We start from the raw sequence: 26,085 nt of genomic DNA, 5'->3' as shown, positions 1-26,085 counted from the left end.
AAAAGTTATTTATAGATAAAAAATAAAATAAATAAAAAAGCACACCGAAAACTGATTTGTAGGAGAATTTCTAGACATACCTAACTCACAAAAAAAAAAAAGGCTGAAATTCAAGATAACTCCAAAGAATACATACTAAACTGTAAATACCCACATGAGACTACAATTCTAGAAAAGATTCAAATATGAGTGTGCTCAAAAGTGTAGAGAAGAATTTTGCAATCTTATGTTATAGTCAATATTACATAAAACTAGAAAACTGTAGGATATCTCTATTGTGGGATTGTAAATAGACATCTCTTCAGATCACAGAAGCTGTACTTTACAATATTATAGAATGTTTTCTATAATACTTGTTTAACTCCAGGTCAACTCTAAGCAAGCAGATCTATGATGAAAGATTTCCTAATAATGACTATTCCACAATTTTAAGTATGATGTAAGGGTGTGATCTGAGACAAGCAGGGTGAGTGACAGCATACAAGTTTCCTCATTTTAACACAGATTATAAAAAGTATACACTGAAGGTGGCAACTACAAAGCAAAATAGTTATTCTTGCTTTTACAAGCTGAAGAAAGGGCAGCTTTCCAAAGGTTATGAGGCTGTTAAAAAGAGTGAAAATATCAAAGGAAAGAATGTTTATGGGTCTTTCTTTTTTTTTTCTCACATAACTTAGATAAGAAATAACAGTACCCATTTCCATTTTTTTAGGCCTCCAAGACTGCAGACCTCACCCAAATGCTTGCAAGAGAGTGCCTGTGCTAAAGGTCAGTGATTCTCAACTAGGGTCCACATAAGATTTTGTTGTTAAAATTTATGTGCAATAAATTGGATATACTTCTACAATACATAAAATATTTCAACAATTTCTTCATACAATTCCCAATAATATGGCTATAAGGTCCATCCAAGTAAAATAGGAATCGAAGGGGTCCATGGGAAAAAGCATGGCTGAGAACCACCCGGCGAGGTAGTGGTGATGTTAAACTAGTCAACAGATTAAGTCTAACACAGAGAGGATCAAGAATGGTCACTCCAGCAGGTGTCCATATAGTTTCTACTTGTAAAGTTTTTGTTGAGCTGAGGCTATTGTTCAAGATACATGCTTCAGTTCCTGTGCAGTGCAACTGAGCACAAAACCGTGTATTCATAAAGTAAGACTCTTAATCACACAGCCAGGCACATGATCATATAGTGATTAGTGCACAGACGTAATGGAAAGCTTTGCAGCAAACATTAAGTTATACAGTTATATTATAAGTGGATATATAAAAACTATTTGGAGACTTTATATAAATTATTATGCAGCAATATGCAATTGTACATATAAATAGAATGCATGTATCATTATTTTAACATCCACTTTACCATGTTTGCAAGTACCAGGTAAAATTTATTGAGACAGATTTTCTATGGTTGGATGCTCGCCCTGTTACTAACTCTCACCTGTTTCCAAGAAAGGCAATACTTCCCTATGGTTGAACAGTTTCTCTTGAAAGATTGGAAATGACAGACACTCCTTCTTTTGTCAGTGGTACTCATTTACAACTATCACACGGCATCAAAGTTAGGAGATACTCCCACCAGACAAAAGACACACGCACACCCATGCCAGCATGGAAAGTGAACATTAAATGATGATGATATACATAATATACAAAAACAGCTTTATAATAATATAGTTTATTAGATATATATCTGTATAGTCTACAGACCAGTGTGTGCTGATGGTAAGAAAGGTTGAAAAAAAAAATGTCTAGAGAAAAGCAATTATCATTTGTTGACCAATGTTAGAATCTGATGGCAAGTATGGGAGGCAATTCTGGACATGTTTGAATCTTAGGATTTCTCCAGCAAAATGAACTCCATACTTGCCATACTGCACCTTACTTGCTGAAGTAGAGACAAGAAAAATCTTTAAGTAACTGCAGAAACTTATACACTTGTTGATATAGAAAAAATAGAAATGTTTTAATAATAAAATAATTTTGAGATTCCATCCACATGAAAACCGATAGTTAGTTTTAACTTTTAACATTTTAATACAAATAGTATCAAAAAGTGAACTAAAAAAGTATGCAGTGAAGTAAAAAAAAAAAAAGCCATGTTGAGTCTTTTACCACGCCTGGGGCCAATTCCTGAAAGGTCAATAGAGTGAGAAAGAGCAAATGAGTTTAAGTGATGCATTAGTCCAGTTAGTTTGGGCTAACTCAAACTCAGAGAAAAATCAAAGATTGCAATCAACAGAAACTGGGAAGTGACAAAAGTTGATTGGTGGTGGTTTATTAAGGAACCAGATATAACAGGTGAAATAGTGCAGGATTGTGATACAAGTAAAATATAAGTAGACAGCAATAAACCTGTTATTCTTCATTTGAATTCAGGGTTAAGTAGAGCTGAAATAGTCAATTGAAATACAATCACTTCCAAATTCACTTACCCACCCTACTTTTTAACTTATTCATTTCTTTTATCATTCCACTGACCATAACTCTTCTATTCTGTCAAAAGAACTGACTTTCCAAAACATGACACTTCTTCAAGCATCAAGGCAATTAAACTTATTGACACCAACAAACTCTTTTGGATAACATATTGAACTGTCGCCTTAGGGGTTGTTAGTTCATATCCATTGCAAATGTTTTATTGTTTCAATGAGACATTTAATTCCACATACTTCAATAAACCAAGTTTTTTTTGGAATAGCATCAGTTGTTGAGAAATGTACTTCACTTTTTTTAAAAATATTTTTGTTGGACTGGTTTAGATATGGCCTGGCATTTGTAGTGAGATTGATCTATTTAATATTTCTCTTGATCAGCTAAAAGTTGATGACAGTAGAAAAAGTAGGACAGGGTTGAATTCTAGATAGCAGAGATTCTGGAGGGGAAAGACTGCACACAGTGGTTAGTGCAGGTCCTAGAGTAGATGACAGTAGACATTATATGAGCAATAAGACAGACATGTTGGCTGAGTTGCCTGATGAGAGAAGCAGAGGCCATTGTAGTATGAATTAAAAAGGTATAGTAAGGTATCAATACATTTGTGGGCCAGATATTAGAATATATTGGTGACTTCATGCCATTCATTTGGGTGTCTTTCTTTGGAGCTATATTCCAAGAGTTCCCATAAGTTGTAAGGCTTTCATAGAGTCACTTAGTGGGATATATAGTTCCACATACTTCAGCTAACTAGTCTGTAAGAACCGACTGAAATTATCTGGGACCCAGATAATTCTCAACACCCAGTTCTAGATTGATAAAAGCATACTATAGTAACTAGATATGTTCTATGTCATAAACAGTCACTCAGACAATGCATAGATCTTTTGTTGACTATGCCAAGCAAATACTTCAGGAATTATAGGAATTGTGACATTGTTACATAATTATATTTTCCAATATTAATACTTTGGGTAACTGCTCCCTACAACTATGACAGAGGGGGTTTACACTCTTATCCACTCCCAAAGTACAAGTGGTACTAAAAAGATTCATTCATAATTTTCAGCAATATGAACAATGCACTAGATCAAAAGAACTTCGTAAACCATGTTTTATATATATTTCTTCATGCTTCCATGAGTGGAATAGTTTATTTCTTGAATTAATTTGTTTTTACAGTTGACAATCCTTTCAATTATTAACAATCACCTGCAAAGTAGGAATGGAACCCATTCTTTGTTCAGTGAAGCAAATTAAAGCAGAGTTAGGTACCTTGATTTGTGGCAATTACAACTGCTAATTGTAGGACATGAAATTATAGCCATGTGGTCAGTAATCTCACACTTTATTTCAGAATCAGTGAAATTATCTTACTCTCATGTCATGTTCTTTAATTATTCTTTAATTATTCTTACTCTCATGTCATGTTCTTTAATTATTCATACATTGTATTGCGATCATACTAAGGTGCCACTGCCAAGTCGTTTTGTTTTTCTTTTGCTTTTTAGCCATGGAAATTAACCTGCTGCACTCTGTGTCCAAGTTAATCTTGATTTACGTCTTTTCATATGAAGTTATCTACCCTTACAATGAAAATGAGCAATTTACACTGTTCAAAGAGACTGGTGCATGCAACCACCCGTGCCAATACACACACATTATAGGTTTCCATAGAGTTTCTGTCAACAAAAATTTGCTCAGAAGATACTGGTCAGTTTCAAGTTATGACAGAAGACATTTGGTAGAAGGTATTTGGCTAAAGTATCACACAGTTCAACCAAAACCACAGTTATGTGGTCACAAAGCAAACTTTTTCCAACAGCAAAAATTACAGATCTTATCATATGCAACAATGAAGCTCTACACTGAAAGACAAACTCACAGGTAGAAACAAAAGTTACTACTTCAAACAAACATGACTTATTTATGTATTCAACCATTCACCTAAAAGTTGGGTCAGTATCTGCACATTTCTGAAACCCATATAATTCTTAATTAGAATATTTCATTCATTCACTGATTTCAGTCACTGAACTGAGGCCATACTGGGGTACACCTAAAAACTGTTACAACCCTGATTTTCTCCCAAAAGCATTTATTTCATGACTGGTGAGAATTGAACCCATTTCCTCCTGTTTAAGACATTGATTTATTAACCACTATGCTACAGCCACATATAATAAGAGTCGAAACTCAAACAATGTACAAAATTTCATACATGTTTGGTAAACTCATCAATGTGTTGTTATAATTAATTGATTCCTTAATTAAACACAACAATTCACATTTACACAAAACGATAATTAGATTGTGAGTTGTCAGTGCATTTCTCATAAAACAAAGTAACACAGCTGATGTGAAATACACCCATGAATCAAAATTGAATCTTAGACTCAGCTTGCATTTAGCCAAGAGCTCAGTCAACAGAGAATATAGCATAGTGACACTTAGCCACAATTTAATTATCTACTAGCATTAACATTTAAAAGTAATTATTGTTGGCTGTTAATAGTTACTTTGATCCATAATTATTTTAAGCATTCTGTTTTTGATTTAGGTCCTCTCTTAATCTATGATATTTGTAGCAAATATTCATATAACTGTGTGGTCATGAAACTAACTTTAGAACCACATGGTTCTTCATATTATACCACTGCATGGCAGTTTCACAAAGTATCTTCTACTATAGCCCCAGGCTGATTCAATACCTTGTAAGGGAGGGGATTAGGAACACAGAAATTGAAAGAAATCTCGTGTGTGTGCATGCAAACACACACACACACACACATATGGATAGGGACAGTGATGTCACCACTCATGGCTACACTGCAACCGGTGAAGTGTGTTGATATTTCCAGACAACAAAATTGTCCACTCTTGTATTCGTCTGGAATAAAAATTCCTTACCTAAAAAATAAGTAAGGGGTCAGCAAGAGAAAATAGATCTGACTGAAAGTCCCAATTCAATATTGATTAAATATTTTTATCTAATCTATGCAAGAATTGAAAACAGAAATTGAATACATACATACATATATATATATATATCATCATTTAACGTCCGCTTTCCATGCTAGCATGGGTTGGACGGTTCAACTGGGGTCTGGGGAGCCCGAAGGCTGCACCAGGCCAGTCAGATTTGGCAGTGTTTCTACAGCTGGATGCCCTTCCTAACGCCAACCACTCCGAGAGTGTAGTAGGTGATTTTATGTGCCACCGACACAGGTGCCAGACAAGGCTGGCAGACGGCCACGATCGGATGGTGTTTGTTACGTGCCCACAGCACGGAGGCCAGCCGATGCGGTACTGGCTACAGCCACGTTCGGATGGTTTTCTTGTGTGCCACCCGGCCACGTTCGGATGGTTTTCTTGTGTGCCACCGGCACTGGTACCACAAAGATACAAATTCCATCGATGTTCATCTATTTTGATTTGTTTTGATTTGATTTTCACTTGCCTCAACAGGTCTTCACAAGTGTCACAAGAAGGAAGGTATGCACAGGTAGACTGACTACGTCCCAGGTAGGGGCCACGGGTTATGGCCTGACTAGTCTTGCCGGGTCTTCGGATGGTGTTTTTATGTGCCACCGACACAGGTGCCAGATGAGGCTGGCGAACGGCCACGATCGGATGGTGTTTGTTACATGCCCACAGCACGGAGGCCAGTCGATGCGATACTGGCTACCGCCACGTTCGGATGGTTTTCTTGTGTGCCACCGGCACTGGTACCACAAAGATACAAATTCCATTGATGTTCATCTATTTTGATTTGATTTGATTTGATTTGATTTTTTGATTTTTATATATATATATATATGACTCCCTTCCTTCAGAACTACATCTAAGGTCTGCTACACCTCATCTTCAACACCTCTTACATCTGCTTTCATTCTGGACATCCTCTCATAAATGATCTGCTCCACTCACTATAGTCACTCTTATGTACCTTTGACCACTATTTCTGTCACTGTACATCTCTCTCCCACTCTCTAACATGCTGCACATCATCTCCCAACTTTCTGGTCTATCTTCATATTACAATACTTCTGCTCTGCACTTCTCCTGTAACACTGCTTGTCACCTTCCCCTTTCTGAGCCACTTCCATCTCCCTCATTTTCCCACCACCTTCTCACTGATATTTACCATCAACCACACCACCAACCTTGTTCATCACTCACTACATTCACCTCTAATCCCATCTCTAGCTACCTGCAACTCACCTCTCATACTCTTATGAAATTACCCACCTTTTCCTCCTCACCACATGATCCACTGTCTGTATGCTTCCTTAGAGCTTACCTTCTTGTACCCTGGGAGTACACTCTGGCACCCTGTCACCACCATCTTTATCTTCTTTCCAGCTACTCTCAACCACCCACATATAACGCAGGTAGCCATGTGTCACCTCTATAGCAATAGCAAAACATTTATGCTTATTCCTCTACCATATTACGGAGATGTACTTGCATAGCAAGTGATTTGATCTGAGATCGTGTGCTGAAACGAAGAGATGCAGCACGGATTTTCGTCAGTGAACAGGTCGCGGTCTTAAAGCGACGAAAATATTTTGACAAATTAAACTTAAATGTTGAAGTGAATCAAACGGCTTTTGTGTGTTTCTTAAATGGCTTACAAACACCTCTACCATATTTTAGCCATTAATACCCAACATAAAGCAACCTACCGCTCTCTCAAATACACTCCCACTTAGTCAAGTGGTTCTTTTTTCTTCTTTCTTTTCTTTGTTTTGCAAGTTACTTAGTGGCCTCACAAGGGCTAGTGTCACAAAAAAAAATAGTTGGCATTAAGAAAGGAATCTAACTATAAGAACCATGCCAAAGCCAACACTGGAACCCAATGCAGCACTGTGACTTGCCAGTGCCTGTCAAACTGTCCAACCCATGCCAGCATCGAAAACACAGATGTTAAATGATGATGATAATGAATACACACACAAACACACAAGTTTTTGTTGGATGAATGAAAGAGATGTGTTCAATGCATGTTGCGGAAGCTTTTTTTTTTTTATTGAAACTGAGTTTTTCTTGTGACTCTAGTTTCTCACCACTGCTTTCGCCTGAACATGAAAGTGGCATGAAATTCAAGTCACAAGTCAAGCTTAGTTTCAGTTTCAATAAGAAAAACTATATATATATTATATATATATATATATATATATATAATATATATATATAGAGAGAGAGAGACAGACAGACAGACAGGCAGACAGACAGAGAAAGAAGGCAGTCAGAAGTTTGGATAAAGGATTATCCAAAATTCTGAGTGCCTTCTTTTCCTCAATATACAAGATCTGTACACCATTTCAAACACTCTATACATATATATGTATATATCATCATCATCATCATCATCTAACATCCGTTCTCCTTGCTGGCATGGATTGGACATATATAATGTTTATATCAGTGCAGAGTGAAAATAGGTACATTTGAGCAGAAATACCTTGTATTATTAATGTCTGAGACTATGTTATCTCCTCCTAAGTATTTTTATAACCTATGAGAGTGAAGATAATACCAAAGTACTGGAGATCAATTGACTGAAGTATATGACAAACAAAAAGAAGTAAGTCTGTTTTTCTATTCCATCCGACGCTAAAACACCGTTAACCTCACCTCTGGTGTACACAAGTTTACATTATCAAATGTATCTTTTTTCCTTTCCCAAGATGGCAGGATGATTAGGGGAGAATTTGCAGGTTATTTCCAACAAGCTGAGCAACCATAAAGCAGTTTCTTGAGTGAATATATATCAGGTCAGGCTAAACTGCTAATGATACCATGTACCCTAGTACAACCTATTTCTTTACTACCCAGAAGGGGCTAAACACAGAGGGGATGAACAAGGAAAGACACACGGATTAAGTCGATTATATCGACCCCAGTGTGTTACTGGTACTTATTTAATCGACCCCGAAAGGATGAAAGGCAAAGTCAACCTAGGCGGAATTTGAACTCAGAACTTAACGGCAGACGAAATATGGCTACGCATTTCGCCTGGCGTGCTAACGTTTCTGCCAGCTCGCCGCCTAGTACAACCTGCCTCATGGTGAGCCAGTTAGTGCCTAAACTCTTACCATCCTTCATCCAATTTATTGGGTGAGGAGAGTATGTGCATACAGAGCAGGATTCTTGTAGAAAAAAGCACTCAAGGAGAGAAGGCAAATACTATCATGTTATCAGCCTGGTCAGACACAATCTTATGAAGTAGTCAAACTCAAATACTATAACACATCGAATACATTACACAGGGCCCTGGTTGGTTGATAATTGAGAAATATGGAAAGAAAGGTCGCTTCTCTTGTTTCAATACAATTACTATCTCATCCAACTATGGGTCATTCTTTTACTGGATTTAGTCATTGGATTGCCATCAAGCTGGTAGCAGCCCAGTACTTATTTCAGTGTGGAACTTATTTGATTGATGTATATATGTCGAAGTACTAAGTTATGAGACATAAAAAGAACACAACACCAACAATAAGCGCTTTTATACCAGGCCACTATAAATGTAAACCAACCTAAGCTTATAGTAAAAGGTACTTGTCCAAGGAGTTGCATTATGGATTGAACCTAAAAACCACATCATTGCAAAATAAACTTTGCAGCTACACAGCTGTGATTGTGCCTCTAATGTGTGTGTGTATGTATATATATATATATATATATATATATATATATATATAATAAACATACAGAGAGAGAAATAGACAAAAGTGAGAAAAAATGAAACTATTCTGAAGTTCTGAAGTGAAAGAAAGAGAGTAAAATCATGATCATCGGAGGGTAATGTGAAATGAAACAACAGTGATAACAATTTAGAAGGTAATCTAAGTAAAGAAACTGTACCATCAATGCCAGTATAATCCATGATAGCTTGAATAGCAAATGTTTTTTGGCCTTTCTGGAAACCAAGCCATTTCATGTCAAATTCAGCGTGAGATGTCATAAGTTCTTCAAACAGTTCTCCAGAATAGGCTTCGTATAACTCAGCAGCAGGTGTGTCACTACGACCACTCGTTGACCCACCAATTGCTCCCTGTTTAGCATCTCTTGGATAGTGAAGGCCAATGAAGTCTCCCTTTTCAACACGCACTGGAGTTGGTAAGGTGAATTCGTTGAATCCAGCTTTTGTAGCTGGCATCAGTTGTTTGTTTAAGAGATAGAATTTAAACTCATCAACTGGACGCCATATGGAAGCAGCGAACTCTTTGGTGGGAGCAGCAACATAATAAACCCATCTGATGACATATCCGTCACAAGGGAACATGTTATTCACCATGAGGTGAGCAAGATTTGGCCCAGTCCATGACAGTTCAGCAGGTTGACGGCCAACTTTCTGTGGACAAGATATATCTGGAAGTAAACAAAGTCAAGTTCTTTGATCTCTTTTGCTTTCTTTTAGTTAGAATTACCACGTTAGTCAGTTGAGCAACTACTGAAAAAACACCATGCAAAGAGATGATGGCATGCTAACTAGATGTTTTGACATGCACAACCAAAGTGTTGAGTGGAGAACAGAGATATATGTATCAGAAATGGAAATTTTAATTCAAGTTTTTATCAAATGTTTTTTGCTTTATATATTCGAAATTTCATATTACTAAAACTGGTTTTCCTTACCTAAAGACTTGGGAAAAATTTTGAAGATTAAATTCTAACAAATTGAGAAATTCAAATAAATATATCAAGAAATGTATATATGTATATACATATATTTATTCAAATCTCAATTTCATTTTTTTTTTTTAATTCTCTTCAAAGTTTTGATATTCTTAAAATTTCAATAATTCATATTTTTCTGTGTAAATCAATTTTAGCTTAAAATTTTTTTAAAAATCAGTTTTGCCAATTTAGAATTTTAAATGAAAAACAAAATAAACTTCAATCAAAATAATCCTCTAATTTCTAAGGTCAGTATTCTTGCGTCACTTGGAAAACGAAAACAAGACCAGAAAAACTCACTTCTATGTTAGAAATAGAAAGATCAAAGTGAAGAGAGAAAGAAAGAAAAGAATACACATCAAAGAAAGAGCAAGTTACATCCACATAGATTCAAAAATAGTTAAATCAAAAGAAATACAGAAATTAGAAAACTACCAAAGAGAGCAGGTTAGATGGAGCATAAAAAAAGACAATTCCACATTTCTAACATCACAGCAATTAAGTGAAAAAGGCAGTTTAAATAAATTAAACAGCTGCATTTTTAGTAGGGAAAAATTTAATTTCATTTACTTTAAATAAATTTTTATTTACACTCTCTCACTCTCTCCTGGACACACAACACACACACTTACTCTCTTGTAATACTTGATATTTCAATAAATAAAATATGAAAATAAACTGACCACTCATACACAAACACACACATTCCAAATGTGCAACAGTTAAGTGCAATTAAGTAATTAGTAAGAGAAAACAAAAACAGCATATGGTTTTAAGAAGCTATGCTACAAATAATGCTAATTTTCATATATTTTTACTGAGAATGAGGTAAGTGTATCAGGGTCATTCACTCATATCTCCATATCTGATCTCTCTTGATAGCACCATGGTAGTATACATATGCACATACACACACAAACATACATATATATATATATATATATATATATATATATATATTATATATATATATATATATGTATGTATGTATGTATGCTCACACACACTATTTGAAACTGATATTTTAAACTGTTATTACTTACACACTTCCAATTATTAAACAACTTATCATGGACTCAAGGGAAATATTCAAAGTTTCAGCATTAACATATATAAGTATATACAAAATTTGATACTGAAAATTATATTTGAAACTTATACATACAAGCATACATACATATACACCCACACATATATACATGTATATATATATATACATATATATATATATATATACACATGTATATATATATATATATATATACACATGTGTATATATATATATATATATACACATGTGTATATATATATATATATATATACACATGTGTATATATATATATATACACATGTGTATATATATATATATATATATATACACATGTGTATATATATATATAATATATATATATATATATATATACACATGTATATATATATATATACACATGTATATATATATATATATATACACATGTATATATATATATATACACATGTATATATATATATACACATGTATATATATATACACATGTATATATATATATATATATATATATATAAGTATACACACAGACATGTATATACACACATATACATGTGTGATATGTATGACCACACATACACACACTGGGGAAACTGAATAGAAAAAAATTTACTCAATCATACTCAAAGTGACTGACAATAAGGCTTCAAACCTTGACACCTATTTATAATGTATCTATTTGTGTCAATGTATCTGAGGCACTCATGTGTTTTACAGAAAATATATCACTTGAAGATGCCACCCACTTGAACAATAATACTGAAGTCAGTGTAAAAACCTCAACATTTAGTTATAGACTTAATATCATTTTAACTATTTACAAGTATGGGAGATAACTTTGAATATGTTTCGGTATTATCCAACTTTCTCATCAATGTACAGATTTCACCATATTTGCTGCTGAAGTAGTAGTGAGAGAATCACTAAATAAATGTACAATATTGTACTCTTGTTAGAATAGAGCATTAGAATATTTTACAGAACAAAGAAAATGCTTAAATAATTTCTCCACATTTTTTACAGCTGTTAATGAGGATTAGGTCTTGCTTTCCACAGCATTAAATTACTGAAAGACAAACTTTCTTTGTCTAGATATGATGGCATATTATCTAAGATGAAATCTGTGAACAAAGCATTGACTGTTCCCTTGCTTTTCGACAGATAAAAATAAATGGTAAACTTTGTCAAAGCAATTACTTCACAGACGCTTTAAGTACTTACAGCTAAAAGAAAATAATTGAGCAGGCAGCAGGGAATAACAGTTAAAAGATAAGTAGAAAAGTTAAACCAATCCAAACATTACATATTACTGAACAAACAACATACACAAATGTGATTAACATTCTCAGTTTTATATATATACACACACACATATATATACACGCAAACACAAAAATATACATACATACACACGCCCACACATGTAACTGTGTATAGAGACACATAAATGTGTACACATACTTGTGTGAGTATACACACACACACACATCTTTTAACTCCTTAAGGTGATTACATAAGCTGATAGCAAATAAAAGGTAAGGTGGTTAAGTGTGAAATGTTCTTCAAAGTTTACCAGTTAGAAGTAAAAAAAAGGGGCTTTGTAGGATCACACATAAAATTACAAAAAGTGGGCGAGGAGAAAATGGTAGGTGCCAACTGAGGTGGAAGAGGAGCAAAGGTCAGTAATCATGTTCAAGCATTAGAGTAAATGTCACAGGCAATATTTAGTGTTTGTATTCTGGAATCACCCTTGATTTGTGTCACATGAAACATACACACACACACACACAGACACGCACACACATGCACACACACGTGAGTGTGCATGTTTGTATCCATATAAATGCATGTACATATAAATACACATACACATTTAAACTTTCTCAAAGATGAAATGTCTCAGCATCATAACAGAAAATAATGATGATGATGGGGTGGTGGTGGTGATGGTGTGTTTGTAGTAATGATGATAAACATAATGACAGTTGTTGACAGAAATGACAAAAAGATGGAGACGTGGATGGTGCTGTTGATGTCTACTCTGATTGAGTAACACTGGAATCAAAGGCATTCCAGCTGTGGCCATCATGACATTTTTGTTTTCAGTGTCATATTAAGACTACATTATTCAGTTTGTTATTCCAATTTTTAAGATGGTAGACTAAAGCTGGAGAGAGATTTGGTTACTATTTCTGCCAGGGCATGCCAGCATGTAGGTGATACATTTGGCAGCGTTCATGATGCATGTAGCGATGATCATGGTCCTGAGTAAGTATTCAGTCAAGAGGAATACATATATATTTAAGAATAGAGCATTTTAAATCATAAGAGATATCAGACAGCTTAAAATATAGTTTTAGATCATGAATGCTCAAAAAAATAAGGTGATTATAATGATGAAGATTATGATGATGGTATGTGGTGATGTTGGTAGTGGTGATGATGATAATGATTCTATATGATACCAACACTTTGTTTTATGAATTTAATTTTAAAAAATTTGTTTCCCACCCATGCTAGAACATTTTTAAAATGTTAATATCGTTATTTACACACATACGACCAGCTTTTCTTTAGCAGATCTGCAGGTAATACCATTCCAACTGCAATAATTTTGTCCTCAATCATTATGCATGTAGGACTACCTTATCTGATGTGTCTTGCTAACACTTATTTATAATTTGAAGGGAATTAACTACTATTTCTAGCAGGTTGAGCAACCATATAGCAACTCCTGCATTGGTTGTATTACTGTATAATGTTTAAATACGTAAAAGAAGGGAAAAAAATAATTATGGGTGATTTAATTTCTAAAGAATTAAAGAAAGACTTACCTAATCAGGGATCAACTATAAAGCATAACTAAGATGGGAGAAACAACTACAGCTCATTTCTATATCAAATAGTTTAAATTTTTTTAAATTTTGTCAGAGTGTACAGGCTTGAGAGGCCAGAAACTGTCCTGATTTCTGAGGTATGAAAGCAACAGAGAGTTCAAGAATCCTCCTAAACAGTATGCTAGGTCACGTTAGGGTTAACTCACAGCTTCTTCTGGTACTCATTTTCAACAGAGTAAACTGAAACAATATGAAGTGCCTTGCTCAAGAAGACAATATAGTGCACAGTTCAGAACTGAGCACATAATCTAATGATTGTTAGACTAACCAATAAGCTAGGCACCTTCACATATTAAACAGAAAATACAATATGTCGAGTGCAATAACTTTAAATAACCAAGACTATACACCTATAGAGAGTGGAGGCGCATGGCTTAGTGGTTAGGGTGTCAGCATCATGATCGTAAGATTGTGGTTTCAATACCTGGACCGGGCGACGTGTTATGTTCTTGAGCAAAACACTTCATTTCACGTTGCTCCAGTCCACTCAGCTGGCAAAAATGAGTAACGCTGTGATGGACTGACGTCCCGTCCAGCTGGGGAACACATACGCCATTGAAACCGGGCCCATGAGCCTGGCTAGGCTTTAGAAGGGCGCATCTATTTTTTTTTTTATACACCTATATAGAAGGTGGTTGATTAGTAGATTTTTTAGAGCACTGGACAAATGCCTTGTAGTAACTGTTCCATTTCTTTCATTGAATTCTGAGTTCAAATTCTGTCAAGATCAACTTTGCCTTTCATCCTTAGCGGACAATAAACTAAAAGGCCAATCACATACAGAGTCAATTTTTCTTCTCTCTCTCTTCCCCTTCTCTCATTTTCTCTTGCAGAATCACCACCCAATGGAGGAGCTCTTAGTGACAGATGATATGACTTTCATTATACACTGAAGCAAACCCTTCACTAAAGAGTGATAAAATACTAGTGAAGACTAATATTGTAGAACAATGCTTAAGCTAGACAAGCAAAGAAAAAGAAGACAACTGAAAATGTAAAAGTTGATAAAATAAAATAAAATTGGAAAATAGGGTTAAATGGTGAGAAGAAATATCCACACAGTGTGATGCTTGATTAATTCAGTGAGATGGCTCTTATGAGATTAGTTATGAAGAGTGACAGTGGTTGCAATTCCAGAAAAAACAAAAAAGAACATTGGTCATGCTTTAATTCAGTCTTGTAGAAGCTATGAGTTAACAAAAACAACAAGAACATAAAAACTATGTGTACGTATGTTTGTGTGCTGCATTTAAGTTATTATGCAAGAGAGAAAGATGTAGAGCAAGAGAGACAGAGAGAAAGAAGAGAAATGAAATACATCATGTTCATCTTAGTCAATGCTTGTATCTTAGTCTACTGTTGTATATGTACACACAATAATGTAGGCATATGTACATGTTACTTTATTCATTAAGTCTGAGTAGTGAGAGTCACCTCTAAAATCGTTTCAGATACATCTAGACTATAGAGCAATGGATCACGAATTTCTTTAGTCCGTGGTATGCTTCAGTGCAAATAAAAATGCTTTGGTATATTTCTGATACAAAGTTTTTAAAAAAACTTGTAGCTTATACAGAGAAATAATTTATATTTTAGAAAATTATTAATTAATTACTTCAACATTTAATAAATGAAGCAAAGTTAAATTTTTTATTTAGAATCCAAGCTTGTACTTAGCAATTTTTAAAGATTTTATTTCATTTAAAAATTTTTTGGCAGTGCACTTAGTTGCATCTCACCACAGAACAGTATCACAATACAATGTTTGGGTCCCGGTGCTGTAGCATATCATAATAACTTGATGTTACTGTGTCAATGTGCTCATCTGCAATTATTCCTCTGTTCTGATATTTTCTTTTTACTGCCTGTGTATGTGTGGAGGGGCTAGCACATACATTTTATCAGAGTATATTAAAGAATAAAGAAAAATGCGTAGACACACATTTACTCATTTCTTATGCTACTAATGCATTTAGATACGATTAAATCTATGTCTAAGCATACCAGTCATTTAACTAAAATTATTAAAGAAAATTACCCTAAAGAAAATTTAGCCAATAACAAATACACTGATACTGTTTAGCCTGAAGTAACAGCTAGTAAGTAAACCTCCAGTTATGACCATCTCTTTTGATTGCTCAACAGAGATTAAATAGTTCAATGTTAATTGCATGTGTGTGATTCTTAAGGGATTTGGTTGCTATTTCTTGTAGGCCAAGCAACTGCATAGAGGCTTCCTTTTACAACATATATGTTGTTACTGTTTAGCTTCCTCCAGCAGGCCTATAATCAAAGGGATATTTTAGCCATAACCATCCCAGATTTTTAAGGGTATCTAGTAAACCAAAGAACTACGTTATTTAGTTTGTCCTCACAGTAGGGGAGGATTACAAAGAGATTTGCTGCTATTTATAGGAGGTTGAGAGATCTTATAGACCCCTTACATAATCAAATGTTGAATTTGGAAAGTCTTAGATATTTTTTATTGCTTTCTTTCAAGATCTTACATCTTTTTTGTCCTAATTCTGTAGCTTACCAATATATTTAGCAGCTTAAATATTTGGAAACATAAGCAAGACTACCAAAAAAGTTATGTAGTCATATATTCTGTACTTGAAACTTCCACTTTTTGATGACTATAAACGACATGTTCACATATGCCTAAAACATATACGCATACATATATGAGCCTGGTTGTATGTGTGAGTACGTGTGTGTGTGTGAGTATGTGTGAGCGTGTGTATGTGTGTGTGCATTTGTATGTATGGCTATGAGTGTATATCTATGATAGATAGATAGATAGATAGATAGATAGATAGATAGATAGATAGATAGTTATAGCTGTACATAATAACATACATACACATAAACATATAAACATGAGTGCATATATAAGTATACATGAATGCATATATGTATTTATGTATGCAAGAATGTATGTATATAAAAGTATAAATAAAGACTAGTACAATAATTATAAAGAAATTATTAGCATTTGCTACTATTTAAACCTCAGAATTTCTAAATCACTGTTCAACTCTTTTTTATAATACATTAATGCTAGACATATATATCAGAAAATTACATAACAATAATTATCCTATAATTAAATACAATTACCCTATAGTTAAATATTATTTAGCGGAAAGTAGATCTAAAGACATAATTAACATTTAGCTGTATTTCATTATGGTACTCTGCATAGAAGACAGACCTTTGCAGCAGAGAAAATATTAGAAATGGTAACTCACGAGGTAAAGTTATTACTTCAACAGAGAAATTGATGTATCTAGTAACGACACTAAGCCTATAGCAAAGTGCAGAATCTAAGGAATCTCCTGAGGGTGCGTGTTCACAGCAATTAACTAAAAGATGCCTTTATGTAATGTTGATAAGTTCAATTGGCATGATGAGTGAAAAACAACTACCAGGCTAAAAATTCCTCTTCATCTTTCTCTTTGTAGAAGAGGAAATGCCTAAAATGTTCAGCTTTTTTTATTCCTCACTATAAATGAAATCATTGACATTTTGTAACTCTGGTTGTTGGTTTTTGTTTTCTTTAAGTCTACATGTTCTTGGTAAGAATCTTTCTTTAACAATATGCTTTAAGATAACACTCAAGATTTTGTTTGCTAGCATATGTGATTATGAGATATCTAGAACTTTAAAAGCATACCTAAGGTTTCATATACATTACTTGGCTTAAATGTGTATTTCAATCATTCTAAGCAAGACAGGTTCTATGATACCAGTGGGTGTATGTTTGGTTTTAAATCTGGGATTTTATGCATACCTCCCCCATATATGTATGTATGTGTATATATATATATATATATATATATATATATATATATATACACACACACACACAAGTGTGTGTGTGTGTATATAGGTAGATACATAATAAAGTAAAAGATTCTATACCTCCAAGCGAGTTGAAACTAAAATTTTCTGCGGACACAGTAAAGTTTCCAAGTCGACCTCTTGAAAGTTCTGAATAGAGTATGTTTTTGATTTCTTTTGCATTAGTGAGTTCACTTGTGCCTAAATCCATGGAAACGTAGGCATCTTGACTGAAATATGGAAACAAAGCAAAGGAAATTATCAAGCTAGTTTCAATAGCATTTAATGAAAACAATGAAAAACTGTGCAAACAACAGTAATTATTTAGAATAAACTAATATAAAATGCTGTAAGTCTTTTTTTCTAACTGAGTTGTCCCCATTGTCAGTTCTATATCCTGTTTTCAGTGGTGCTGCTTGGGATGACCAGGTTTTACAATACAGCATCTTCCTACATATCTTTGCTCTTATATCTTGCAGATGCATTTTTTTAACTTGCTGAGCCAAGAGAAGGGGTAGTGTGTATGGCATTTGTAGGCTCCCTAAGACCAGTGAGATTCATTCCTTTAATGTTGTTCTGAACTGCTATAAGTCAAAACCAGTAGGAAAGATATGAACAAAGAGAAGATTTCAGAGACAGCATGTCTGTAGACTAGAGGCTGGAAATTGTCTGTTAATGATTTAATGCTAATCAGTTGAATGACTCTTCTCAAGATGAAGTTCAAGATAGTTATGTGCATAACAGCACCATCCCAAATATGAGAACAGTACCACTTGTGGGCTTCAGTTGAGTCTTGTAAAATATGAGCAACCATTGGGAGTTGAAATATTTGTTGACCCATGAAGTGAAAAGCCAGTTCTTGAGATGCAATCCTAGATATGTTAAGAATGTGCTTTCACCTGGAAAAAGCCTCAATAATAGTGAAACCAGTATTTGAAGTGACCAAGAGAGCTCCAGCTGAATACCACGCATATTTAACAGGTGTTTTCTTGACCATGAGTAGTGTTTGAGTCTTTTTGCTGTAAAGGCACAAGGTTTTCACTGATGCTCTCAATGTCTCCATTCATGAAATCAACATAGATTTGGCATGTGGTGTTTAGATTGTGTATAATGATACATATTTGTGGGAGGTTAGGAAGCAATGAAGGATCATATCCTCTATACAAGTATGAGCACTTTGGATAAAGTAGACTACTATGTATAGAAGGAAGAGAATGAAAGACAAAATCAAACCCTGGGGAACATCAGAGTTGATTCAGACAGGGTCAGAAAGAGCACCATCAATACAACCTGGAATGGTGCAATCTGATAGTAAGCGACTAATCCAAGAAATGAGAGATGGGTTGAGCCCATAAGCAGGAGGTTTTGATAGGAGATTCACATGCCAGACATGATCTTTGTTGTTGATGTCTATGGCAACAACATTGTTTTCATTAAGCTTCTCTAAAGTGGAAGCCAGTCAGTGAATGATGTAAGAGAGTAGATCTCCAGTGGACCTGGATCAGTGGAAACCAAACTTCAAATAATGAATACACACACACCTCCTCACATATATATAAACTGTTCAGCGTAATCTAGAAGATTGATATTATGAAATTTACACAGCTTCTTAGTTGCTTAAGTTTATTCCTCTCTCCTGTCAGCTGAACTATAGCCATACATTTACATGTAACTCATAGCTATAAATACCAAGTAAATATAACCTGGTAGCAAGTACAATGCTTTTGCTAATTGTTTTAGACATATATATAGTTACATGCAAACGTAGACACTCTCTCAGCCCTCCCACCATTTGACCTAGTGCAACACCCATATCTTTCCTACTGAAGTAGAGCACTGCACCAGCACTCAGCTGATACTCAATTTCAGCTGAGCAGAATGCAGTAATGTGAAAGGAGACACTGTGCCACTCAGTTTAGAAATCAAACCTACAACTTTGGGATCATGAGACCAACATTGTAACCACTAGACTACATGCCTTCACACACACACACATGAAAGGCAAATATCAAAGCCCAAATGTTGCGAAAAATCATTAACAAATCCTTCTTTGTTTAATTATACTATGTTGTTTTTAAGATACTGAAAATATGAAATGCTCTTGGTTCCCATTGAAATAGCAGCAGTTCATGTGAGAAACCACTACTTATGCAAAGACAACCATGATCAATTATGATATCTAGCTTCACCTTGGTTTTTCAATATATTCAACCATGGAGTCCCTCCAGCTTGTTCACTAAGGACTAAGGAGAAGGCTGTTGATGTTTAGCCCTAATTGGGTAAAGTGTTCCAGTAAATGGTCATTCTGTCCTTTTTTCAGGTAGTCCATATCTAGAACTATAATATCTAAAGAGCCCTTCTCTTTTTCAAGATGAACAGAGGTAAATTTGGCTGTCATTTCTCATAAAACAAGTGACTTCAGAGAGTCTGTGTTGTTAGCTCAAGCACCCTCAAAGAGCTGGTACTGATTGGGCAAATCTGTTAATAAATGTCCATCATCATATTAACCATTAGTGAAAGCTTGTAGTTTAAATGGAATCACAACATACAGTGGGCCAAACTCTGCTGCCAAGAGGTGAGTTGAATCCTAAACAAAAGGGACAAAATTTCAAATTTCCATTAGTTGCACACCCATATTTTTGTACATTAGTTTCATGCTATTAAGACATTATTTATGATGTTGCTTAGCCCTAGGGCAACCAATCAAATCAGTAGTTAAATTTATTCCAGCCAAGAATTGTTGGGGTATGTCTAGGACTTGACAACCTAATGTATTTAAGATGGTAGGATGTGATTTGAGAGAAATTTTTATTGCCATGAAATTGGGACTCACCAAAGTTAATGGGGGACAGAAATTCCTGGTACAGCGGTGTGAAATGCATCTCAGTTGCAGTCATTTGATGTATATATGTATTGACCCTTTAAACCTGCTTTATCATGTTAATATGAATTACAGAGGACTTTTTGAGGCAGTGTTTTAGAGCCAGATGCCCTTTTCTGACACAAACTGTTTAAGATTTCCCTTATGAATTGTAGTGATAAAAACCTTCTAGGATACACTCACACACACATATATTATATATAATCTACCAATATTTTATCCTCCCGCCGAAAATGTACACGATAAGAAGCTGTCTCTGATGTCTTTTGCAGAACAAACAATTAATAACCTCAATTCTTCAATGATGAAGCTATTAAAAATCAAAACAACAGTTATTTGATTGAGATGAGAGGGAAGAGAGAAAAGAAGAAAACAAGAAGAGAGAGAGATGGAAAAAATCCTTACTTAGAGACTGTATAGCCGATAATGCTGGCACGAACTTTCTTGTTGTAGAGCTGAGATACAAATCCTTGGATCTGTTCTGAAATCCGACGGTAGTGTTGGCTAGATGTATTTTCTAATCCACGTAAATCCCTAAGGTATAGTAGTTTGAATGTTATCCGGTAAAAATCTGAAAAGAAAGAAAAAGTTGGTGAGTGTAATTTAAGTCCAGAGTTGAAGAAAATTTCAGTTTATTTCATTTTTGTTACCTTTTATTTATTTTTTTTTCTGTATCTGATATTCAGTCTTTAGCTATAACTTTTACTGTAAAGTAAATGTAATAATGTACAGAAACCCTTGAAGGGGACATGAACCTAACATAATGTAACCAATTTTTTCCCTAAGCATGAAAATAAAGAGTCAAAAACTATTGAGAGGTTGCAAGAAACAAAGAAAATTTTAGGAAAGGAAAATAATAAAAGAGTAGAAATTGAACTGATGAGTGTGTTAATTAATAAGGCATTCAAACAGAATGACTATCCCCAGACACACAAAAATAAAAAATTTGTTTCAACACATGAATTTACATAAAGAATCTTGCAAACCAAATACAAAAGCGAAATGAAAATTAAATTAAATTAATTCTTAATTTCTCTCTCTTTTTCTTTGAGAATCAAAGTTTTTGCTTTTTCACACTATGAAGTAAATTTCAGTTCATTGAGAATTTTAGGGGCATGTAATTCAGCTCCTTACATCAACTTGAATTATATAGTATCATTTTGCCTCTTCAATACATTTTATAAATTGAGCCTATGTTAGTCTTTCCTTTCATAAAGTGATTTGCATCCATTGATTTGCAACTACTAATCTCTGATTTCCATTATATTAAGCAGATGAGAAACAAGTTATTTGGGTTTTAAACTCATCACACATAGGTTCCTACAACCAACAATTACATTAACAATATGCAAAAAAAGTTATTAGTTTTTGTTTTGTTTTTTCAGCCTATATTTTTTTCTGCCTTGAACAGTTTAGTAGAAGAAATCAATACCAGAACTTACTTTTACTTTTTTCCCCTTTTAAGCTGGGTATATATCCTTTCGGTCTGCTTTGCCAAATCTCTAATTTAGGAGGGGGAGGAGAGGCATAAATAAAACCAATACCAGTTGTCAAAAAGTAGTTATTTCTTTACTACCCACAAGGGGCTAAATGCAGAGGGGACAAACAAGGACAGACAAACGGATTAAGTCGATTAGATCGACCCCAGTGCATAACTCGTACTTAATTTATCAACCCCGAAAGGATGAAAGGCAAAGTCGACCTTGGCGGAATTTGAACTCAGAATGTAATGGCAGAGGAAATACCGATAAGCATTTCGCTCGGCGTGCTAACGTTTCTGCCAGCTCACCACCTTTATCAAACAGTAGTAGGAGACAAACACAGTTTCACACACACACACGACAAACTTCTTACAGTTTCCACCTATAAGTCTACTCACAAGACTTTGGTTAGCCAGGAGCTAGAGTAGAAGACACTTGCTCAACATGCAATGCAATGGGATTGAACCCAAAACTACATGATTGGGAGGTAAGCTTCTATCCACACAGCCACATGTAAGAAATATGTTTGATATAAAAATTGAAATTTTCTTATATTGTCAATAACTATAACCACCACCAAATATTATGATTTCCTGTATCCAATAACGTTATATATATGGAATATCTGGGGCTCATCCAGTCCTTTTTTCTTTCCAGCATAAATACATGTGAAGCATCAAGGATAATTAACAATAAGTAATATATGATTAGGTGGAGGTGCAATGGCCCAGTGGTTAGGGCAGCGGACTCGGGGTCGGAGGATCGCGGTTTCGATTCCCAGCCCAGGCGTTGTGTGTGTTTATTGAGCAAAAACACCTAAAGCTCCACGAGGCTCTGGCAGCGGGTGGTGGCGACCCCTGTTGTACTCTTTCGGCCCAACTTTCTCTCACTCTTTCTTCCTGTTTCTTGAGTAACGCTGTGATGGACTGACATCCCGTCCAGCTGGGGGGAACACATACGCCACAGAACCGGGCCCATGAGCCTGGTTAGGCTTGAAAAGGGCACATAAAAAAAAAATATATATATGATTAGGAAATTTAAAAGAAGTATTGTGAATATTTTTTCCAATGCTACTTTTGAAAGGGTCTACACCTGTTTAGAAAACCATAAAACACAGTTAATAGTTACATTATAGAATCTTACCTGGATAATGGCCATTTAGATCATTTCCATCACCACTATTTTCATCACCAGAGCCATCAACGTCATCTTCATCATCTACAAAAGTTCTTGATCTAGCATCACTCATTAAAAAGGGATCATGATCATCAAATTCAAAGTCTTTGTCCTGGATAAAATAAAGAAAATAAATGAAGCAATTAATAAAAGACATAAAATTACGTACATATGTAATTATATATATATATAGAGTTATGTCATACTTATAATACTGCTGTACTCTTTCACCACAACTTTCTCTCACTCTTTCTTCCTGTTTCTGTTGTACCTGTATTTCAAAGGGCCAGCCTTGTCACACTCTGTGTCACACTGAATCTCCCCGAGATCTACGTTAAAGGTACATGTGTCTGTGAAATGCTCGGCCACTTGCACATTAATAAATGAGCTGTGATGTCACAGGTGCCAAGCTGTATCGGCCTTTGCCTTTCCCTTGGGTAACATTGGTGGCGTGGAGAGGGAAGGTTGGTATGCATGGGCGACTGCTGGTCTTCCATAAACAACCTTGCCCAGATTTGTGCCTTGGAGGGTAACTTTTGAGGTGCAATTCCATGGTCATTCATGACCAAAGGGGGTCACAACAATAGTGAAAAAATAATCTAATTAATTAATAATTATCTATGCAATGAATAGAGAAAAAACATTAGCTCAATAGCTAATATTTTAATTTGATCTTATCAAGTAAGGGCAACAACTCCAGCAATATTCCGGGGTCTTTAGACCTCGTCAACCCTTTGTGTAAATGATAAGTTAGTGATAAGAAAATCAGAGATTTGTTATTGCTTATATATATATATATATATATATATATATATATATATATATATATCTGTGTGTGTCTTTGTCCCCAATGTTTGTCTTTGATGCAAGGATGTCTGAAACATCAGTACTAGCTTCTTACAAGGGCGATTTTAGTGATATAAAAGAAATTATAGAAATTCATATATATAAGTCTCCCGTAGGGAGTCATTCTTTGAGGATCATAGAAGTTCTAGCAATCATGCCATTAGCGTTTTCTGGTGACTCAAAGATTTTTAGACAGGAACACCAGTGTTCCTTGGTGTGATGCATAGTTGAGGAAATGTATACAGCTTCTTCTATTTGAGTCATCTTTACTGCTATATTGTCCATTTACTTTTGCAACTTGTCAAGCAGTTTTATAATTAATTACGGCTAAAAAAGAAAATTTAAGCTCCATACTTATGAAGTTATATAATAGTATTTATATGTAGATGTCAAATATTATGGTATGTGCGTATGTATGTATGGATGAAGGTGGGATTATAATTGAAGGAGAGTTATTTAAGACCACTAGCAGAGGGGTTATACAAAGTGAAAGTTTTTAAAAATAAAGGTAATAATTAAAAGGCAACTTTTAAACCGCGAAAATTACTATGGAATACTCCAGCCGTAAAATTCGAAAGAAAACAGAAACAGAAGATAGATTACAAATCCAAAAAAACACCAGAAATGTCATTGGGTTCTCCAAAGAAACAAACAATGGTGCTTCTAATACATAGTTATATGCTCAACAAGGATAATATTGGGTACTTCTTAGATACAGATGTCCCGACGCATTTACGTAACCCTAACGAGTGTGCACTGTAAAAACATATTGTTATGTAGATGCATCGGGACCACTGTATTCAAATAGTGCCTAATATTGTTTGATGCAATGTCGTAAGGACTTCGCCATTATAGACAATGAAACAAGAAATCCGGAAACATCATTTCTAGGATAAAACAGTTAGTATCCTTTTTAATCCTTTGCATGAAGTCCATACATCATATATGATACACATTCCTAGATTTTTTCAGCCATCAGAATAACTTAAGACTTACAAAAAGTAAGTTTTATATTACTCACAACGTATGAAACCGGAGTTAATAAATGTCTGAAAACAAATATGGACTCCTCGGACAAACTCACGAAAACGTTTTGGACAGATACTGAGTTAAATATATATATTTTACACAACTCCGTATGTTATTCTTAGAAAAAAATTGTTAAATATACACACAAGATAGATTGGCAGACTCTTACATCTTCTGGTTCTTTACGTTCTGAGTTTAAATCTTGCCGCGATCAACTTAACATCGGTTGGTAAAACAGGTACTAATCAAGTACTGGGTTGCTAAATTTGACTTGCCCCTTCCTTTCGAATTTCTATTCTCTTGTGTGTGTAATAAATAATTAGGCGATCTTACGAACCGTAAGATCACCAATAATTAATAAATGTACATATCTGAAGCATTATTGCTTGTTATCCAATCGTTTATTTATTATTTATTTTTTTAAAGAATTTATATACAGACTCACCGATATGTGACTAAAGGGCATTCCGTCTTTTATTTAAACATAAGACGACATTATTCAAAGTACCCTTCCTTCTTTTAAGACAGTATGACAGGATTTGAGAGATTTTTAGCTACTATTTCTAGCAGGTCGAGTGACCGTTTAGAAGCTTCCTCAGTTGATTCAGGAGATTACGTTGCTCAATCATCATTTGGTGTCGCATAGTTGAATTTACAATTAACTGCACCAGGGTTCCTCTTCCCCAGGGAACCAGACCTAATGGTATACCTGCGGGTGTAGGTCCAGCCCCTGCTTTGTCGGGTCCTGTCTCT

At 34.8% G+C, this 26,085-nt stretch overlaps 1 protein-coding gene across 3 annotated transcripts in view; it reads right to left on the bottom strand.

The window, feature by feature from the left end:
* Nucleotides 1-26,085, bottom strand: part of LOC115224757 (basement membrane-specific heparan sulfate proteoglycan core protein) — a 369,665-nt gene that overhangs the window by 252,769 nt on the left and 90,811 nt on the right. For all 3 annotated transcript variants that reach the window (XM_029795652.2, XM_036513837.1, XM_029795655.2), the window contains exons 2-5: nt 23,425-23,569; nt 21,206-21,371; nt 18,001-18,149; nt 9,316-9,822 (exon numbers count right to left, since the gene is read on the bottom strand). In XM_029795652.2, coding sequence (XP_029651512.1) covers nt 9,316-9,822; nt 18,001-18,149; nt 21,206-21,371; nt 23,425-23,569 — 967 coding nt within the window. The remainder of the gene's footprint in view (nt 1-9,315; nt 9,823-18,000; nt 18,150-21,205; nt 21,372-23,424; nt 23,570-26,085) is intronic.

The sequence above is a fragment of the Octopus sinensis genome, linkage group LG26, assembly GCF_006345805.1.
Source record: "Octopus sinensis linkage group LG26, ASM634580v1, whole genome shotgun sequence".
In the NCBI taxonomy this organism is placed as follows: domain Eukaryota; kingdom Metazoa; phylum Mollusca; class Cephalopoda; order Octopoda; family Octopodidae; genus Octopus; species Octopus sinensis.
The sequence above is the reverse complement of the archived record's forward strand: the minus strand, read 5'-3'. Positions and strand labels throughout refer to the sequence as shown.